The 21,258-nt window shown below is 37.3% G+C and overlaps 1 protein-coding gene and 1 non-coding gene across 4 annotated transcripts in view; both read right to left on the bottom strand.

Annotated features, from left to right (window-relative positions):
* Positions 1 to 21,258, bottom strand: part of Exo1 (exonuclease 1) — a 31,948-nt gene that overhangs the window by 1,663 nt on the left and 9,027 nt on the right. For 2 of the 3 annotated variants that reach the window (XM_048356897.1, XM_048356895.1), the window contains 7 exons: positions 18,941 to 19,128; positions 18,140 to 18,236; positions 14,829 to 15,054; positions 8,831 to 9,074; positions 5,449 to 6,016; positions 2,840 to 2,941; positions 1,026 to 1,219 (listed from right to left, as the gene is read on the bottom strand). In XM_048356897.1, the coding sequence (XP_048212854.1) occupies positions 1,026 to 1,219; positions 2,840 to 2,941; positions 5,449 to 6,016; positions 8,831 to 9,074; positions 14,829 to 15,054; positions 18,140 to 18,236; positions 18,941 to 19,128 (1,619 nt within the window). The remainder of the gene's footprint in view (positions 1 to 1,025; positions 1,220 to 2,839; positions 2,942 to 5,448; positions 6,017 to 8,830; positions 9,075 to 14,828; positions 15,055 to 18,139; positions 18,237 to 18,940; positions 19,129 to 21,258) is intronic. The other variant, XM_048356896.1, reaches the window with a different exon arrangement.
* LOC125360283 lies at positions 6,603 to 6,721 on the bottom strand. The gene has a single exon (XR_007212684.1). It is a non-coding gene; the product is annotated as a small nucleolar RNA SNORA36 family (small nucleolar RNA).

The following is a 21,258-nucleotide window of genomic DNA, read 5'->3' as shown; positions in this document are numbered from 1 at the left end:
CTACCACTTTGAGCCACAGTGTCACTTCTGGTTTTCTGGTGGTTAATTGGAGATAAGAGTCTCATAGACTTTCTGGCTGGCTTTGAACTGTGATCCTCAGATCTCAGCCTCCGAATAGCTAGGATTACAGGTGTGAGCCATCAGCACCTGGCTATGACACTATTTCTGATGAGTAAACTTTAATTTTAAGTTCTATGTAAGGGCTGGGAATGTGGCTTAGCGGTACAGTGCTTACCTTGCATGCATGAAGCCCTGGGTTCGATTCCTCAGCAACACATAAACAGAAAAGGCTGGAAGTGGCATTGTGACTCAAATTGTAGAGTGCTAGCCTTGAGCAAAAATAGCTAGGGACAGTGCGCAGACCCTGAGTTCAAGCCCCAGGATGGGCTCCCTCCCCCCGCAAAAAATGTTCTATGTAAGCTTTACCAGATTTGCTCTATTGAGTACAAGAATGGATTGTTTCTTACATCAGGTGCAATGTTTACAGATGTGCATGTTATTATTGTGTGCTTTACAAATTGCATATATTCTCTTACATATTATGAACTATTTCAATATTTAAAAAGCTACAAATAGTGATACTAAGATGTATTATACTCATAAGCTGATGTGGAACTATATTTAAAGATAATATATAATTTTTAAAAGCTAAAAAAATCTATAAATTGAAATCTAGTATAAGGAGTTCCTGTGGTTAAAAAATGTATTATGTAAAGTATCTACTTTTTAAAATGGTAAGGGCTTGAGAGGTACTGATTCATGTGGTAAAAATGCCTGCCTAAAATAGCAAATCTGGTAAATTCATCATATAAATTCACTGATTTCCCTCTGAATCTCTGGATAAAACTTTATTCCCATTACAGTTCTGAGATATAAGACGAAAGGAGTTGAAACACTCTAGATCTAGAAAAGCAATTGCTTAACAGACTCTAAAGTCTATGAAATCACAAAGAACTGTGAAATATAGGTTGGAAATAATTATACAGAAGTATATTCGAATCAGAATAAGGAAAAAGAAAACTTACTTTTTAAATCCAAAATTTTTCCAGAGTTCGCTGATTTTTATCTGCAATCCTGGCTTGTTCTCGGAGTTATGATGGTTTCTCTTCTGGATGCTTGCTGGCTTCTTGCTCAGTCCACTGACTCGGGCTGGTACTAGAGGCTTGATCTTGGTTGCAGAAAGACAGTCCACAGAACTGGACTTATGTAGCCAAGGAACCTGAGGATTAAAGGCCCATTTTTGTTGTTTTCTTGCTACATAAGCCAGGCTGGTTGAGGCTCATGATCTATATGCCTGAGCCTTCTGAGTGCTAGAATTACAGGTATGAGTTACATCTAACCCTACATTCCCATTTTAACATTACCTTTAATTAATTTCAAAGCATTCTCTATACAATAGAAACAAAAAGTACCCCATAAGCAATGTATAAAAATACTTATGTCTATTAAAGAAATGATCACTAAAGAAATATCTCAAATGAAAAAAAAAGAAATAATCTAACAGCAAACAATGTACATGGCTTAACATAAAGTTTAGAAGTGAAAGAAGAAAGGTGAGCCTTATTCACTTTCTTTTTGCCTGTCTTCCCAGAGAAAAACAGCTACTGTTATCACTTCCAGTGCCTGCATTAGGCATTTCTACAGAAACCTGAAGCAAAACACATTTATTAGTTTGTTTTCCTTCATTCTACTTAAATGGTACTTGTTGGAGAATTTTTTCATTGCAACGTACAATTGAATTTATTCTGAATTAGTAGTTGTCTGTTCGACCACTGTATAAGTATGGCATAATTTACTTCAACCCCTAGTGGCATTTTCCCACTCAAAAGTTCATTTCTGTCATGTGAACAGTATGGAGACATTGAAGCTTTGTTGCTGTTTTTTAGGATAGTGAGACAAAGAGGTATATAAAACAAATTTTTCCAACTGATTACTATGGCTGAGAATGAAAAAGTTAAACCAGCAAAAACCGATCATAGGTTCACAGTTATTATTTTTTTTGGTACCAGTCCAGAGGCTGAGCTTCCTTGCCTAAGGCTAGCTCTCTACCACGTGAGCCATAGCTCTACTTGTGCCTTTGTTTTGGTTTTGGTGGTTAATTGGACTTTACTGTTGGAGCTGGCTTCAAATCATGATTATCAGATTTCAGCCTCCTAAATAGCATTATAAACACAAGCCACCAGTGCCCAATTAGTTCACAGTTCCTAAAAGGTCTTTTGACAATTCTTGTCAAAGCTTTCAATCACAAATACCTTGGGACATTCAACTTTACAAATTAATTTTCAAAACAGCATTTAAATACATACCTACAACATCTTGGTTGCAATTCTGTTTATCATAACAAAAATGTTTTTAGAAGAAATTATTTAGGTTCTGGTGGCTCACACCTGTAAACCTAGCTACTCAGGAGGCTAAGAGCTGAGCACCATGGTTCAAAGCCAGCTTGAACAGGAAAGTCTGTGAGATTCTTATCTCCAATTAATCACCAAAATGCTGGAAGTAGATTTGTCAAGTGTTAGAGTGGACAAGCATAAAAGCTCATGTACAGTGTCCAGTACCTGAGTTCAATCCCCAGGATCAAAAGATAAGTGATAATAAAGGGGATTATATAACCCATACAATTATATAACCCATACAATGATATAGTATATACTTATTGTAGTAACTATATAAATATATTGAAAGATATCTTTTATATAGTATAAGAAAATAGGATACAACATCTACAGTAGAAACACAATATTGTCCTAGAAAGTTTGAAGGTAGACTTCTTTAAAAAATTCTGAATACAGGCATGCTCATATTTTTCCATCTGAAATTAAGAAATAGTAAGTTTTACCTTCTTCCTTAGAGGTATATCCTTCTTTGAAAAATGAGATAAATGTTGCTTGAAGGTCTGGTTACCTTGACTATCCAGTGACTGAATATTATAATCAGATTCCTAGATTCCCAGATCAAACACAAAAATAAAATTTTACAATATATTTTTAACAACTAATACTTAACAAAATGGAAAATAAGTGAAGTGAGAAAATACATTAAATAAATAAACAATACACAATATAACAGACAAGGGATAGAACTAATTAAATGGATATGAATCTAATATGGAAAAGAGGATATTCTCATAGATTCCTAAGCACAAAACTGAACCAGTACAGCTCCACATCTCCTTTCATTATGTGACATGGTCTATATTAAAGAGAAAAAGGGTGTCTTTTCTCAAGCATTATGGCAATGAACACTTACCTACAGGGATAACTTGCTCCCCACCCATAATTTCATGACTTTCCTATAGACGGAAGGTTCTCTCAAAAGATCAATGAATGAAAGTATTTCAGCATGTTTTAAAGAGGAACAAGTATTTTCCTTGGGATTCTATCCATTTTAATACTTAAGGACTCAACATAAGATCCCACTAACTTGTACAGACACTAATATTGTCATGTTTATTGCTAAAAGTAGTGGTTACTCTGGGATAAATTTTCCTTTTTTGAAACAGGGTCTTTACTGTATAGCCTAATTTTGCTTCAAATTTATGAATTTACACTCATTCTGTTTCATCCTATACAAGTGCTGGGATTGTAGGCATGCACTACCATGACAGCTATGCTAAACTATTTTTCTTTTCTTTCTCTCTCTCTCTCTTTTTTTTTTGGCCAGTCCTGGGGCTTGAACTCAGGGTCTGGGCACTGTCCCTGAGCTTCTTTTGCTCAAGGCTAGCATTCTACCACTTGAGTTACAGCTCTACCTTTTCTGTTTATATGGTACTGAGGAAATGAACCCAGGGCTTTATGCATGCTAGGCAAGAGCTCTAACACTAAGTCACATTTGCTAAACTATTTCTTACAATAAGGTTATGAGTAAGATTACTTACACCTCCCACTAGAATCTATGTTTGGTATCTTTCAGTGAACTACCAACTGAAGGCTCCAATATTAAAGCATTTTCTTTGGAAGCATATGATGAAAATTAGCTTTCAAAATAAAGCCTCATTAAACACAGTAAAACAAAACAAAGAACAAAATCCCAATGGCACTGTGGCTATTAGAAACATTCTGAGAATCAAAGAAGGATCAAAGAAAGATCATACTGATTTTATATTAACAGTAAGAGTTGCTTGAATTCTTTGAGATTAGCAGCCATCCAAAGAGGAATTTACTGTAGGTGGCAGGAAGTGATTCAATAAATGTTTTTGCCTCATAGTAAGATAGAAGAGGATTATTTAGCTCAGAAGACAAAATGTATAGTGTTCTATCTACACAGAACATGAACTGACAAGGCTTGGTATAACCTGGCTGAAAGCTTAGGAAATAGGCACAACAGGAAGAAGTGTGTTGGAAAAAAGGGAAAGAATACACCAAAGAAGCTCAGCAGACTTGTGAGAATCCTCCACTAGTGGTGCACTATGAAACAACTTAAGCCATAGTGAAGAAAAGGAAAAGAAAGCCAAAAGCTCCAGGCAGCCAAAGTTTGGCCTGGCCTCCTACAAACACAAAAACAGGTCACAAGATTTCAGCCTGGGCTTTTTCTTCAGTTTGAATCTAGTAAATTCATTTCATTTGAGAACTTAAGTATGCACTTTCAAGGGATATTGATTTATTGCATGCTTTCCAATTTTTGGATTATCAGATGTCAAAATGTTATGTATTATCATGGATCTAATTGTTCTCACAACTTAGTAATTATACTTGGTGAGGATAAAACAGAGTATACCAGAGTATACTGATAAGCCTAGTTCTCAAACTAAGATTCTAGGCTGTAATGTCATTATGTCATTAAAAAAATTTCATTGGGTCTTAAGAACAATACAGATTTAGACTTCTAAAATTTTAGTCTAAGAAATAAACATTGAACCTAGAATAAAACATATTTTATACAGAACAAGGAATTATGGTGCTTTTAGTAAATGAAAACAAAGTAAAAACAAACGGTCATCTGAAGAAATTTAGCAGAAATAAAAAAATACATTTTTCCTGAAGTACTAAAATATAACATAGATATACCAACACCTCAAGAGGGCCATTTCTTTGTAAGTCTTGTCTTTAAATAGCCAGGAAAAAGCTGGAAGTAAGTAGTTCAAGTGGTAGAGCACCAGCCATGTGCAAAAGAGCCCAGAGAGCATGCTCTTGTTCTTGGCACATACAAAAAAAGTAACAGTCTAAAGAATAAATTTAAAATAACTCTTCACTCATAGTTTATCATTCTGCTTAGGTGTTAACTATGCTATTTACTCAAGAGGTCAAAGGAAGCATAGAACTGTGTTTCAATGTCTAGATGTAGAAGGCATGACAGATACAAAGAACTTCAAGGAATGAAATATGAACTTTCTATCAAATGAGATTTAAAATGCAAAGTTGTAGGTAATTCTTTTTTTCAGTTGTCTGATTAACATGTTATTTTCTTTTCCATATGGGATTAAAAACAAAGGTTTATGATATGACTAACCTCTGAATCAGAATCCTTACTAGAAGGCTGAGAAAGATTTGATGCATTTACACTATGTAGGGATGACATTGTGCTTTCCTGGGACTGTGAAGACCAGGCTGTTTCCTGGGAAGGCTGAGGCTCATCACCTGACTCATTACTCTTTGGCTGAGATAGAACAGACGTGGCACTGTTCTCAGGCAGGCACGGAGGGGAATCACTCTTCCTTTGAGATTGCTGCAATGCTGTGCCTGCAGAGGGGCCTGGAGATCTTGAAAACTCTCCAAGACTTCCAGACCAACTAAAACAACTTCTTAGTCTTCCCAGAGTGGGTGGTGAAATGGTCCTCATGAATTTGCTGGTTTGGGTAGACTGAGACTCTTCATGGACAAACATAGTCACATCATCAGAAATCTGGTCACTTAAATTATGCGTGACATTTGTGTCAACCAACTTCTCGTCTTCTAGGTCTGGACAGTCTGAATCACCAAGATTAGCAGCATTATTGGTGACAGCGGTGTCATTTATAGACTGAGTGTTGACTGTCTTTGATGCAAAAGCAGCAGAATCCATAGAATTGCAGAAAAACCTAACAAGAAATGGGAAGAATGGATTATTACAAGTATTTTAAGGTTTAAAAGGACCTCACAATGATTCAAAGTAGAATGACAGCCAGTTCCTTTAAAAAACATCTCACAGAAAACTAATTTTATAAGTAAAGGCAATGTAGATCTTGAATTTTAATCAAAGTTTGAATTTGTTTTTGTGTTGGTACTGGGCCTTGAACTTAGAGCCTGGGTGCTATCCCTGAGCTATTTGATGCAACATATTCTACCACCCAAGCCACACTTCTACTTGCAGCTTCTTGCTGGTTAACTGGAGATAAGACTGAACAAGGACTGAGCCAGTACTACCAATAAGAGTATTCATGGTATTGTTGATCAGCTGTCTTGGGCAACGTACTTACAATAACTAATTTAATTCTCTCAAATTTGAAGTTGCTGGGCATTGATGGCTCATGACTATAATCCTGATGAAGCCTGAGGTCTGAGGATCAAGGATCAGAGCCAGCCTGGGCAGGAAAGCCCATAAAAATCTTATCTCCAATTAACCACCAATTTTCACTTCTGATGTGACTAAGATTGCAGGAGTCTACCACCATGACCTGTTTTCATTTTTGTAGGTTTCATAATTAATGAATAGTAATATTTTCTATCTAATAATCTCCCCCAGCCCATTCCAATGTCCCAAAGTTTAATTAAAAAATAGAGAAACTGCCTGTATTGAACACTTTTTCTTTTGTTTTTTCTTTTGTTTTTTCTATTTTGAGACAGAGTCCCACTACTTAGGTCAGGCTGGCTTTGATCATTAATTCTTAGTTTCCTTTTTTTTTTTTTTTGGCCAGTCCTGGGCCTTGGACTCAGGGCCTGAGCACTGTCCCTAGCTTCCTTTTGCTCAAGGCTAGCACTCTGCCACTTGAGCCACAGCGCCACTTCTGGCCGTTTTCTGTATATGTGGTGCTGGGGAATCGAACCCAGGGCCTCATGTATACGAGGCAAGCTCTCTTGCCACTAGGCCATATCCCCAGCCCCTAATTCTTAGTTTCCTAAGTGTGTGGACCATCATACTTTGTGAGAGCCCTCCTTTTTTTGTTTGTTTGTTTTTTGCTTTTTGTTTTTTTGTTGCCAGTCCTGGAGCTTGAACTCAGGGCCTGAGCACTGTCCCTGGCTTCTTTTTGTTCAGGCTAGCAATCTGCCTCTTGAGCCACAGCGCCACTTCTGACTTTTTCTATATATATATGGTGATTGGGGAATCGAACCCAGGGTTTCATGTATATGAGGCGAGGACTTTACCACTAGGCCATATTCCCAGCCCGAGCCCTCCTTTTTTAAAAGTAGAAAATAAGCCTCCCAGAAACCGATTTATTCATGTCAAACATCTCATGAACAAAGAAAACAGAACTGAAATACAGACTGCCTGGATCTAGGGCTTAGCTACATTCCTAGTCCCCAAGCTATACTGACTTTAAAATCTCATCATTCTTCACAGAAACTATGACAACAGCTCAACCAATCTGATCTTTTTTTAAAAATTAAATTTTATTGTCAAGGTGATATACAAAGGGGGGTAGTTATATAATAAGATAGTGAATACAATCTGATCTTTGATTCTCTCAAATTCTGTCTTCATCAGGTACTGAGAAGTTTACCTAAAGGTGGCATTGGGTTATACCCTCTGATTAAAACCCTCTAAATATTTCCCACCAACACTAGAAGGCTGTTACTTTAGCATGGCAGGCAACTGTCCTGTCTATTTCTCCTCACTCATTCTATCTTACTCCAGCCTGCATTATACTAGTAAGAGAAACAAGCTATAGCTTTTCTCAAACTGTTTGAGTCTACTGTGAAGGCATGTGGTTCCAGTCTTTACTTCACTGATAATTCATTTAAACCTAAACAGGAACTACCAATATTCATTCCTCTCCCTTGTTCTATCCATCCACTGCCTCGATGCCATAAAAAATGGGAATGGGAGTGAAAAACTGGAAGGATGTGAGGGAAGGGGTGACATTGTCCAAAAAGAAATGTAGCCTTTATCTCACTTAACTATAACCCCTGTACATAACACCTTTTTAATAACAATATTTTAAAGCTTACATGCCTTAATCACTGTACTTACCACACTGTATGTGTGTGAAATCATATCTATATCTATATATATCTCCCCCCCCAACTGGACTATAAGCTTCTCAAGAACAAAATGGCATACAGGTCCCCAAGAAACTACCAAAGTAGAAACAGCCAAAAAAAAAAAAAAAAAAAGGGGGGGGGGAGATTCCCCAAATAACAAATTTCTGTAATGTGTGAAGTGTAACCAAATGGATTCTGGTCCTATTGTGATTCAATATGGAGACACTGAAGAACTAATTGGAAAGGAACAGCAATATATTTAGGTCAGAATTAAGACAATATAGAAATCTCCCAACTTATAATGGGCCTAAGTTTCATAAACCCAGCATAAATCGAAAATGCTGTGAAGCTGAAAGTACATTTAGTACATCTAGCCTACTGAACAGAATCAGTTGTTTCCCCTCATGATTGCGTGGCTGAGAACTGTGGCTTGCTGCTGATGCCCAGCATGAGAGAGAATCACATTCATCTATCACAGACCTGAGAGAAGACCAAACTTCAGAACTGGAGGTAAAACTGTCACTAAGTGCATCACCACTTTCACCCCATCACAAAACGGAAAAATGCTAAGTCAAACCAACATGTCAGGAACTGTCTGTTCTGATAGATCCTATCACCTTTATACTTCGAGTCAATGTTAATTCAGAAGAAAATAAACAGTAATAAAGTATATAATACAACAGAGAAAGAACATGCTGAAGATATAACGATACCTGCTTCTAGTCCCTGGAACTACAACTGCACCACTTTCTTCATTTTTTCTTTGTAAAAATGTTGCAAATTTGTTCCTTGTCTTAGGTGGTGTGCTTAAGCTTTCCATTAGAGTGGTTCCATCTCCCAGTTCAGGCACAAGCATTTTAGAAGAGTTCAATAATTTATTATTTCCACAACTACTTTTCTTCTTCTTTATAAATGAAAGAGAATACTGGTTCAACAGATCATCTTCTGACAGCTCTTCTAAATAAAAACAAAATTACTTGTAAATCTTTATTTCACCTGCAGTGGGAAATTAGGTTTCAACATCACAGTCTCTATTTGGCTGTCATATGAGCAGTTTTATTTTTCTGTAGTGCTAGGTATAAAATCTAGAGCATGCTAGACAGTTGCTCTTCTACCTCAACAATACCCTAAGACAATACTTTAAAAACCAAACAGGCTGGGAATAGAGTGCTTGCCTAGCATGCATGAAGCCCTGGGTTCGATTCTTTAGTACCACATAAACGGAAAAGGCCAGAAGAGGTGCCGTGGCTCAAGTGGTAGAGTGCTAATCTTGAGTACAGAGAGGTTCAGGGACAGTGCCCACGCCTTGAGTTCAAGTCCCAGGACTGGCAAAAACAAACAACCTAAATCCCAAACCAAAAAACCCCAATGCTTCATAGATAGGGACATGAAGATTTAAAAGCAAATCCCTTGGCTATTTTCTATAATTTTATGCATTAGTTAACACTTATTCAAATACCTATAATTTTACATAAAATCACCTCAACTGAAATTTCAGGGCATAAACAATTGCTTAGCTATATACTATTTCAAATACTAGATGCAAATATTGAGGAGCAATTTACATTATAAATATGACTGATTTTTTAAAAATGATCCAGAAAACCAGCAGCTATGTACTCATTTCATGGATGTTACAATTTCTTTTTTGGGGGGTGGGGGTGGGGATGGGCGTTGTCGGTTGTGGGGCTTGAACTCTGGGCCTGAGCACTGTCCCTGAGCTCTTCAACTCAAGGCTAGCCCTCTACCACTTGAGAAACAGTACCACTTACGGTTTTCTAGTGGTTAATTGAAAATAAGAGTCTTTCCTGCATGGGCTGGCTTTGAACCACCATTCTCAGATCGCAGCCTCATAAGTAGCTAGCATTACAAGCATGAGCCACCAATACCCAGCTTCTTCAACTTTTAAAAAATCCTTCCTTCCTTCCTTCTTCCCTCCCTCCCCCCACCCCGTCCCTCCCTCTCCTTCCTACCATCCTTATCTTCCTTTAATTCAGGACCTTGCACTTGCTAGGTAGGCACTGCACCTCTTCAGCCATGCCCCCAGCACTGAAAAGTTAGATAACCAAAAAGTTATAAATAGATAAACATTTTCATCCCTAGCAAAAGCTTAATCTACTTATTATGCAGGAAGCTCAGAATCCTTCGGAAGAAAACCCCCAGAACACCACATATTCTAGGATCCCCAGCAAAGTTTGCCAAGAAGTAGCCATACAAGACTAATCTCACATTGTTATAGTAAGGTTGTTAGTGAGCTGTCTAGAGAATTTTTTTGGGTATAATTTGAATTCAGCAAATACCTCAGTGTCTCTCATACCATCCTAGTAGATTTATATAACATAAAGCTGTACTAATCGCACATTAGCTACCTGGATCTGCAGCAAGTTGGACAGCCTACCACACTACTGCTGTTAGCATGAAGAGAAGTCAGCTCTAGATTCCTTTTCTTTTTCCTAATTAGTTAAACATTATACAAGCAACCCAAGGAAACAAAACATTAAAAGACACTGGGAGACAAATTTTTCTAACTTTCAAATGACCTGTATACAAAAAAAGAACACAAAGATTTAAAAAAATAAACAGGCCAAACAAAAGACTAAAATAAAGATTACCACAATAGGGATGACCAACCACTGCTAAGTTTAAAATATAACCATACCTACTACATTAATATCAAACTGAAGAATTCAATTACAAACTAATGCTAATGCACTCTTAGTTTGCAGAGATAAAACAATGTCCAGATGATGGACAGAAAGAACATTATACCTGGGAATATTTACTGTATTCTATAGCAAACAACAACACTCACTGTAACAGTTATACAATCATTAAAAAACTGTATTAATCCATAATGCACAGACTCAACAGATAAAGAACATCATTGAGCTTGGAAGAGAAATTTAGTAGGGTCATAATTGCTATTTCTAAATATCTGTGATATCTAAAAATACTGAAATTACGCCAGTACTTTGAGGTTTTGTGAGTGTGCACTGTGTAAGCATGCATGTCCATTGCTAAATGGTAGTTATAAGAAAGACAACTTAGTTTGACGGAACTTACTGATGAGCCTGCTACATAAAACAAATAACCTGTCTTAATGGTAGATGAAGAAAATGAAGGAATTAGAGGGTATCTGGTATACCAAGAATTTTTGTATGTTCTGTTATATAAAATTACATACTTTGTAAAACAGGAAGTACCCTTCTGTTTCATGTAAACCAATAGAAAGGTTTAGAAATACCGTCACAAAAAATATTTACATTCATAATAAAACAAAACATTTGGAGCAAATATGTGCAGCCTATACCCAGTTTAAAAATTTAAGTTTTGTTGGGAAAGATGGGGAAGACAAACAGAAGGGATGACATTGATCACAATGCACTGTACTCATAATCTGACATGTTGAATTGTTACTCCTTTGTATACTAGTTCAATTTTTTTTAAAGTAAATACTAAAATGTTGCAAAGGCCTTTGTTTTGTTTTTGTTAGTTTCATTCAACATAGAGAGCTGAGGGAAAGAAACAAGAGAATAAAAGAGACAGTAATCTTCTTAGTCCCTAGTGCTCCACTGTCAGCATTCTATTCAACATTTTATTGGAAGTTGTACTGAAGAAAATGCAATAAACAATCTTAACTGGAAAAGGAGAATTATTCATAGGTGACATGACCATCTACTGGAAATTCCCACAGACTATATAAGAAATACCAGAACTGACGTAAATTTCAGCAAGGTAGCAAAATGTTAAGATTTACATATAAAAATCAACTATACTTCAGTATAATACAAATACAAAGTTGGAAATCAAAATAAAAATACTTTAGAAGGCATGAAAATTGGATACATATGAACATGTAATGCTTATGTGCATCTGACCATACAAAATAATATTTACTGAAATGAATTACAGGAAATGGAAACGAGGATTGTTTTTCTTTTTGTTTTCTTTTTTGTTGAGTTCTATTGTTCATTTATATGTCTTTGGGATTGCCAGGGGAGGCACAGAAATGGAGGGACAAAGGGTGATCAAATGCAGCAGTGGAACTCACTGGGCATTATGTTGAAAATGAACTATATAACTATGGGTGAGGATGAGAGAGAAAAAATGGGAGAGTGTAAGGGGAGGGTGACATTGTCCAAAAGCAAATGTACTCTACTTAATTTATGTAACTGTAACCCCTCAGTACATCACCTTTATAGTAATAACTTTTTTAAAGAGTAAGTTTGACAACAGATGTATAAGATCTGTAAACTGAGAATAACAGCACTGAAGAGTGAAACAGATAAAAATGCTCAGTATTGCTAAGATGCCAGCTTTCTACAAATAGATCTATAGATCCAGCTAGAACCCCACACCCTTTCCCCTTTTTTTTGTAATTTATTAATTAAACACATTTTTTTTTTACAAGGTGTTGTGCAAAAAGGGTACAGTTACATAGTAGGGCAGTGTGTACATTTCTTGTGATATCTTACACCCTGTTTTCTTTCCCTTCCCTAGGTCAGGTAGACATATATACAATACACAATGTACCAAGAAAATATACAGTAGCCACATGGCCTACACCAAAGAAAATTCGCCTAGGGCTTTAAATGTAATGTCGAATTAGACAATATGTCGACAGTAGTCTTATATGAACATACATACATAGTTTTTGAGCTACTGTATTCCACGGAGAGGTCAATTTTTTTTTTTTTTTTTTTTTTTTTTTTTTGGCCAGTCCTGGGCCTTGGACTCAGGGCCTGAGCACTGTCCCTGGCTTCTTCCCGCTCAAGGCTAGCACTCTGCCACTTGAGTCACAGCGCCGCTTCTGGCCGTTTTCTGCATATGTGGTGCTGGGGAATCGAACCTAGGGCCTCGTGTATCCGAGGCAGGCACTCTTGCCACTAGGCTATATCCCCAGCCCTAGAGGTCAATTTTTGACCTTTATATGTTGAGTAGTTGTTTGGTTTTAGTTACATAATGTTGGGTCGCTGACCCAATCCTGTGGGAAATACCATTTGACAAGCAGTTTTTGGTTTCACAGACCTGGTCTCTACTGTCTCTCCATCACCCCATCACACTCTTTCCTTTTTAAAGAAACTAAGAAGCTGGGCACTGGTGGCTCATGCCTGTAATCCTAGCTACTCAGGAGGCTGAGATCTGAGGATCGCACTTCAAAGCCAGCCTGGGCAAGAAAGTCCATGAGGCTCTTATCTCCAATAAATTGCTCAGAAAAATCCAGGAAGTGGCACTGTGGCTCAAGTGGTAGAGCACTAGCCTTGAACTGAAGAGCTCAGGAACAGTGCCCAGGCCCAGAGTTAAAGCCCTACAACCAACAGAAAAAAAGGGAGAGGGAGAGAGAGAGGGAGGGAGAGAGGGAAGAAGGGAGAGAGGAAGAGGGGGAGGAAGGGAGGGAGAGAGGGAGGGATGTAGGGAGGGAGGGAGGGAGAGAGAGGAAGAGAGAGGAAGAGAGAGGGGGGAGAGGGGGAAGGGAGGGAGGGAGGGAGGGGGAGAGAGAGAGAGAGAGAGAGAGAGAGAGAGAGAGAGAGAGAGAGAGAGAGAGAGAGGAACTAGGAAGCTAATTTTAAAACTTACATGGAATCACGAATAGCCAAAATAATTTCAGGGGATAGCCAAAATAATCTCAGAGGACTTAAACTACCTGATTTCAAGGACTATAAAGCTATAGTTATCAAGAGTGTGTTTGATGTAAAGTATAAACAAGAAAAAGAAAGAAAGAAAGAAAGAAAGAAAGAAAGAAAGAAAGAAAGAAAGAGAGAAAGAGAGAGGGAGGGAGGGAAGGAGGGAGGGAAGGAAGGAAGAAAGGAAGGAAGGAAGGAAGGAAGGAAGGAAGGAAGGAAGGAAGGAAGGAAGGAAGGAAGGAAGGAAGGAAGGACAGAATAATAGAGTTCAAAAAGACCCACATTTATGTGGTCAACTGAGTTCCCACAACTATGCTAAAGTAATCACATTTTAACTAACAGTACTGGAACAAGTACATGGGAAGAGGCCATGATTCCTTCCCTTACCACATATACAAATAAATTGAGTTTAATTTAAGGGTAAGGAGAATTAAGGGTAAATTAAGTGAGTATGATTGAAAGGTCATAATGAAATGTTCCTTGTACAAATTATGCATGCTAATACAAAAAAAATTTTTTTTTAAATCAATGCAAAGGCCTAGCACCGCTGGCTCACACTTGTACTACCTACTTATTCAAGAGGCTGAGATCTGAGCATTGTGGTTGGAAGATAACCTGGGCAGAAAAATCCCCATGAGACTATCTCCAATTAACCACTAAAAAAACAGGAAGTAGAGCTGTTGGTCAAAGTAGTAAAGCACTAGCCTTGAGCAAAAGAGCTCAAGAACAGCACCCAGGCCTAGAGATCAAGCCCCACCACTGACAAGAGGAGAAAAAAAAAGTAATACAAATTGGATATTAGCAGTTAAGCACAGTGACATCCTCCTATAATCATAGCTACTCAGGAGGCAGAGACAAGTTTGAGGCCAGCCTCAGCTAAAGAGACCCTGTCTCAAAAGAGAAAAAAAGCTGGAGGCATAACTCAAGTGGTAGTATGCCTGCCTTTAAGCACAAAGCCTTGCCCAAAACAAATGAAATAAACAAAAATTTCAAAGAGCTACATCTAAGAGCTAAAACTTCTGGTGGAATGTCTCAGTGACTTTGGGCTTGTCAATGATTTAAATATGACCAATAATGTAATACCTACCACTTCGTGGTCTTTTCACTATAGATGACTTCCTTGGTAGATTTAATCCTTTGGTACTAATCACTTGTTTAATTCCCAAGGTACTTGGCTTTTCTTTCAACTGCGTAGCATCTGAAGTATTACTTGGCTCAAGTCTAGGGCAATAATTCCTATGCCAAATGCTATTGCCAGCAGGTAACTTTGGACATGCTTTCTCATCCCAACTATTACTTCTGCAATGGGAAGCCTAAAAAAAATAAAGAAAAAGGTTACTTGAAGAATAATCAACTAATTTTCCTTTATATCAACAAAAGTTACACAAGTTTATTTAAGTTACTCCAAAAAATTCTTGAAGTATCTGTATGGTGATTTTTGACTTTACTAAACCTAGTTTCCTATGAAACCTGTCATGTTCCTGTATTTGTTTGTCATGTAATAAAAGTCAAGCCACCTTGTTGGGTTTCTTCCTTCCTTCCTTTTGATGCCAGTCTCGTGCTTAAACTCAGGGCTTGGGTTTTGTCCCTGAGCTCCTGAACTCTTTTGCTCAAGGCCTTCTACCATTTGAGGCAGAGCTCCAATTTCAGCTTTTTTTGGTAGTTAAGTCTGGATATGACTCTTATGGACTTTCCTGACCTAGCTGGCTTTGGACTGTGATCCTCAAATCTTAGCCTCTTGAGTAGCTAAGATTATAGGCATGAGTCACTGGCACTTGGCTTCTTGGTTCATGTCTAATAAAATAAATCTTCTAAGAGAAACATTAGAAGATATGTGGCCCAGAAAAATGAACCTCTAAAATTTGAGCATTTCTGAGCAGGCTGATTTCACTTGACAATAATGATTTTTTAATACTCAACTGGTTATGTTTATCAGTGGGTATCTTCTTCAGGCTCAAGAGCTTTGGTTCCTTTATGAACTTATGACATTCTCTGCCCAGCTACAATGAACATTAAAAAAAAAAATTCCTTAGCATATTAGCATTTGCTGTTTTCTCCAGCCTGAAATCACTAAGCTTGAAAATTCCTATTAATCCTAGACACACTGGTTTCTCTTTGAATGAATAGTAGAGAGCTTGACTTAGAACCAAACCCCCCTATTTATGAACTGTGTGACCAGAACCAGTTACCTGACCTTCATTTGTAAAATTAGAACAGTACTGACAACAGGGCCTTGTTTAAGTATAAATGAGTTGCTATGTTTAAGTTGCTAACCACTTGAGATGTACTACATGCTCAAAAATGATTTTCCTTAATAATCCTGAAGCATTCTCTTCTTGGCTAGAGTTAGCTGTATGCCTTTTGTGACCATAGATCCTGCACTACTTCTCTATTACATCATCTAACACATTTCTCTCTACATAACCACATCATTTTCCTCCAAGAAATGAGTACTTTACAGGTGTTAGGTGAGTTGACTGTGACCTATAATGCAGAATAAATGCTTAGTAAAGGCATGAACTAGTGAGCAAAGACTTAGACTAAACTGTAAGTTATGAGAAAACAAAATATCAACCAAAAAGACAAGTAAAAAGAGCAACAAGCCTTAGCAATCAAAGTGAAATAAGAATTTCATATCCAAGTTTCCTAGTCTGAGAAAATAAGAGATACATCTGACACTGATTCAATAAATTAATGTGACAAATACAACACAACAGTGAAGATCAGCGATCTCACCTTAATAAAGACAGTATTCTACTGGGGAGAATAAAAAAATTAACAATTACAAAAAAAAAGATACAATGTTATGTGTAATTATTGTACAAAAAGAAAAATGACAGACATCTGACATATTTGGCTTCATGTATATGTAGATTTCATGTTAAAGGAACTACTGATGTGGAAACCCAAGAAAATCGAGAACTACAAGGCTGTTCCACAGGCAGGAGACCCCACAGGGTAAAGACAGCGAGAGAGGCATACAAGATCTCTGCTTAATGGGATAATTAAGGTCCTAAAAACTCATAGGAGAAAGAAATGTGAACAGTGATACCTATACACCATGGAATACTACATAGCGATTAGAAATGATAAAATATTGGTATTCGCAGAGAAATGGTCAGAACTTGAACAAATATTGTTGAGTGAGACAAGCCTAGAACACAGAGAACAAAGGGGCATGGTTTCCTTGCTATATGACTGTTAAGGAGGGAGGAGGACAGTAAAGACCAGGTCTGCAAAACAACAAACTTCTTTGCAAATGGTATTTCCACTTGTTTGGGTCAGCAACTTAACATTATGGATCTAAAACCAAACAACTAAACATGAAAAGGTCTATAATAAACCTATCAGTGGATCACAATAGCTAAACAGCTATGTACACATGATCATATAAGACGAGGATAAGCAAAAACAACTCCAATAGAAGGACACAGGAGGATTCTACTGTTAACGTTATCTTAAAGTTCTAGGTGAATTTCCTGTGGCGTACCCTACCCTACGTGTACTGTAAATGATTTTGTTACACTGTATATTGTATATATGCCTACCTGATCTAGGGAAAGAAAAATGAGAGTGTAAGATATCAAAAGAAATGTATTCACTGCCTTATTATGTAACTGTACCCCCTTTGCACAACACCTTGTCAATAAAATTTAATTTAAAAAAAGAAATGTGAACAGAAAAGATGAACAGAAATATGCAAGAGACCAATAAGAGACAGAATCTTAAGGAACACATATAACTATAAAACATTTAGAAAACAGAAAAGGGTTCAAAGATACATGTCCAGAATGCTCACTAAATATTTCCTGTTAGGAATCAGTAAAGAAGTTTGTAAGTTTTTATTCCAGAGTAGTTCTTTGAGGTTTGGACTTTCAACAATGTCCAATGTCACCAAGCCTAAATGAAGTGAGATAAAGAAAAACAGCATCAGGGGCTGGGAATATGGCCTAGTGGCAAGAGTGCTTGCCTCATATACATGAAGCCCTGGGTTCGATTCCCCAGCACCACATATATAGAAAATGGCCAGAAGTGGCGCTGTGGCTCAAGTGGCAGAGTGCTAGCCTTGAGCAAAAAGAAGCCAGGGACAGTGCTCAGGCCCTGAGTCCAAGCCCAAGACTGGCAAAAAAAGAAAAAAAGAAAAAGAAAAGAAAAACAGCATCAGATGCTTGGTATAGCCATATAAAATGCTGAAATCTAAAGGGTTGATAGTAATTGGTGTATCAATATCCTCAGAGATATAATTTCTCTAAGATCAGGCTGTTTTCACTGTATGCTTGCACAGAACATAGACATGGAAAGCTCAAAAAATACTTAGTAAACAAAGATTTGCTTTAAACCACCGTTCACAAGATATAACTGAAAAATGCTTGTATATAGCAGTCCTGAAAATGTTACCGTAGTAATGTCTGGATTGTAGTCATCAATCTGTTCAAAAGTATTTACATCTTTATTTCCAAGTGCTATTTGAAGAGCTATACAATCATCCACATACCTAGGTTGGTTAAGATTAAGGAAAAATGTCTTTGTTGACAACCAAATGATACTGTACTATAATAGGAAATATTTTCTATTGTCAGAGAAACCTTAAGAAGTTGAGGACTTAAAATAAATCTTACTTACATAAGCATTACTGTAAATGACAGGCATAGTTTGCTGTCTCTGTGACCTTGCAGATGGCCAACTTCTGACATTAAGCCCCAAATCACCACTTTCTTCTTTTCAAAGGGAGACAGGAAGTAATTCCTGGCAACAACCTAAGTAACTAATGGTTCCATCTTTGTGATGGTGGCCAGTGGCCTTGGGAAGGCCCTCTTCCCCAGTGCACTCAACTACCCAGAACACTCCTCCTTGATGAATTCAGCTTCCATGCCACCTCTGGAATGTGTGCCATAAGCAAATGACCTAGTGCTTGTGCTTGTCAAGTTAATCTAAGTCATTACAAACTCCGCAAGTGAGCTACAGGTTTACATAAATCCTAATCTAAATTTGCACTAGCAAGGTAATTTAAATGAGCAATTATAGGATCTTTATTATTATAGAGAAAGCAAAAAATAATTTGCAAGTTTTATTAAAAGTCTCCCTAGAACTATAATGACTCTGTTACCACTGCTGCTGCTGCTGCTACTACTGCTGCTACTACTACTACTAATGAACAAAGAAGCATGAAATTCAACCATGGTGGTTCACAAAGGATACTTCCCAGCATAAGTTAGTGTTTTGGGATCAATGTCATCTTCATAGGCATTCAGAGGGACAAGTTTCCTTTGGACAGGATCAAAAACTAGCTGATAAAGGAAAGTATTGTTGGCTCGAATAAATCCTTCAATGTAGTCCTCTGGTACTGTTATATTCATCTTGAGATAGTGGCCAATTTTCTTGATAACCTAATAATTGATATAAAATATTTCATCAGCAATTAAAGAATAAGGATGTATCAACCCCAAGACTGACAGTCTCACATTAAAGTAGAATGAGCAGAGACCATAAAAATCAATTGCTTTTATCAACATAAAAAAATTCTTTTCATCAGCTAGGCCCTGGTGGCTGATGTTTGTAATCTTAGCGTCTCAGGAAACTGAGATCTGGGGATCAGTGTTTGAGGCCAGTTTGCTAGGAAAGTTCATGAGACTCTTACCTCTCACCTCCAGAAATGGAGATGCAACTCAAGTGGTAGAGTGCTAGCCTTGAGCAAAATAAGCAAAAGAAACAAAAACGAAGAAACAACTTGGGGACAGTGTCCAGGTCCTGTGTTTAAGTCCCAGGACCTTCACAGGCATACATATACATATACATACACATACATGAAGACACAACCAAAAAACCGCTATCAGCAAACAACCAACCATATAATAGCAAGCACTTTAAATTCTCATATTTTTGGTTTTTCTGTTAACCCAAAAGACCCCAAATTCAATCACACGTTTGTTTCTAACTATAATAGGAAAACATATAATTCATCCTCAAGGTTTACTAATCCAGAAAATAAAAAATAAATATGATATTTCAAAACAAATACAAAAAAAACCCTTGGTTTTTGTTTTTTGGTAGTACTGGATTTTTAATTCAGGACTTAGCACTTGCTAGGCAAATGCTCTACAACTTGAACTAAACCTGAATTAAACCTCATCCATTTTTGCTTTCTTTTTTAAACAGTATCTCATATTTTGACATGGCCTAACCTAGTCTATATCCTCCCACTTATGCTTTCCACACAGCTGGGATTACAAATTCCAACTATCACACCCAGCTTTACTGGCTTTGAGGGGATCTCACTAACTTTTTACCCTGACATCCCTCAAACTACTCTCTTCCCAATCTCTGCTTTCTGAGTAGCATAGGCATGAGCCACTACATTTGGCTTAGACCTTGTTTTGAAAAGTCAACATTCTAATTCTAATTTCTGTTACTCATGCATCCTTTTTTTTTTTTTTTTTTTTTTTTTGCCAGTCCTGGGGCTTGAACTCAAGGACTCAGCTTCTTTTTGCTCAGGGCTAGCACTCTACCACTTGGAACGTTATGCAGTCATTGAATGCACAACCATGTTTTGATCAGCAACACAGTGCCTCTACAAACAGGGCCCAGCGCCTGTACTGCACAGTGATAGCCATCATAATCCATGTAAACACACCAATAATGTTCCTACAGTGACAGAACTGCCTGACACATTTCTTGAATGTATCCCCATTATTAAGCAACACATAACTGTATCAAATTCACAGACAAAGGGAAGTGCTGGAGACCACAGGCTAGTGAGCCATGTTTCTTTACTTCCTCCTGGGCCTTTGTCTACCACCTACAGTTCTGTTATTCACTATAGTTATGACTGAAAACTCATGCTGAGTACCCTGTACTCTTGAAAATATAATATGAAGCTTCTCCTCTGTAACTTGAAAGACTGTAAGAGAACTATCAAGGGAGATAGAGAATAAGCCTTACTATCTTTTTTTTTTGTAAGGTAAAGGTATTGGAGAAACTGCATAGCAATGTTTGAGTCCCCTAGTGGATCTGTCCTACCTGATATCAAATGAGATTGAATGGAAATACATAGGAGAATCCTGCAGTCTTTTATCAATCTATGTTAGATGTGCAGTAAATGTACAACTCTTTCCTCTGGTAAATTTTAAGTTTTGAAAAAGATGGTTACTTTTCATGCAGGCATATAATTTATGTTAATATATAATGTATTTATCCTTATGTTTAAATAAATTAAACTTTAATTTCTAAGTCAGTGAATATCAATACCTGTAACATACATAAAAAAAAATTTTTTTTTTTTTGGCCAGTCCTGGGCCTTGGACTCAGGGCCTGAGCACTGTCCCTGGCTTCTTTTTTTTATTTGCTCAAGGCTAGCACTCTGCCACTTGAGCCACAGCGCCACTTCTGGCCATTTTCTGTATATGTGGTGCTGGGGAATCAAACTCAGGGCCATATCCCCAGCCCCCATAAAAAAATTTTTACAACAAGCTTTTAAGGTCATAAGGATTCCTAGACCAAAAATTTTGAGAACTACTACT

The sequence above is a fragment of the Perognathus longimembris genome, chromosome 11, assembly GCF_023159225.1.
Source record: "Perognathus longimembris pacificus isolate PPM17 chromosome 11, ASM2315922v1, whole genome shotgun sequence".
Classification (NCBI taxonomy): domain Eukaryota; kingdom Metazoa; phylum Chordata; class Mammalia; order Rodentia; family Heteromyidae; genus Perognathus; species Perognathus longimembris.
Note: the sequence above shows the minus strand (reverse complement) of the source record. Positions and strands in the feature narration are given on the sequence as shown.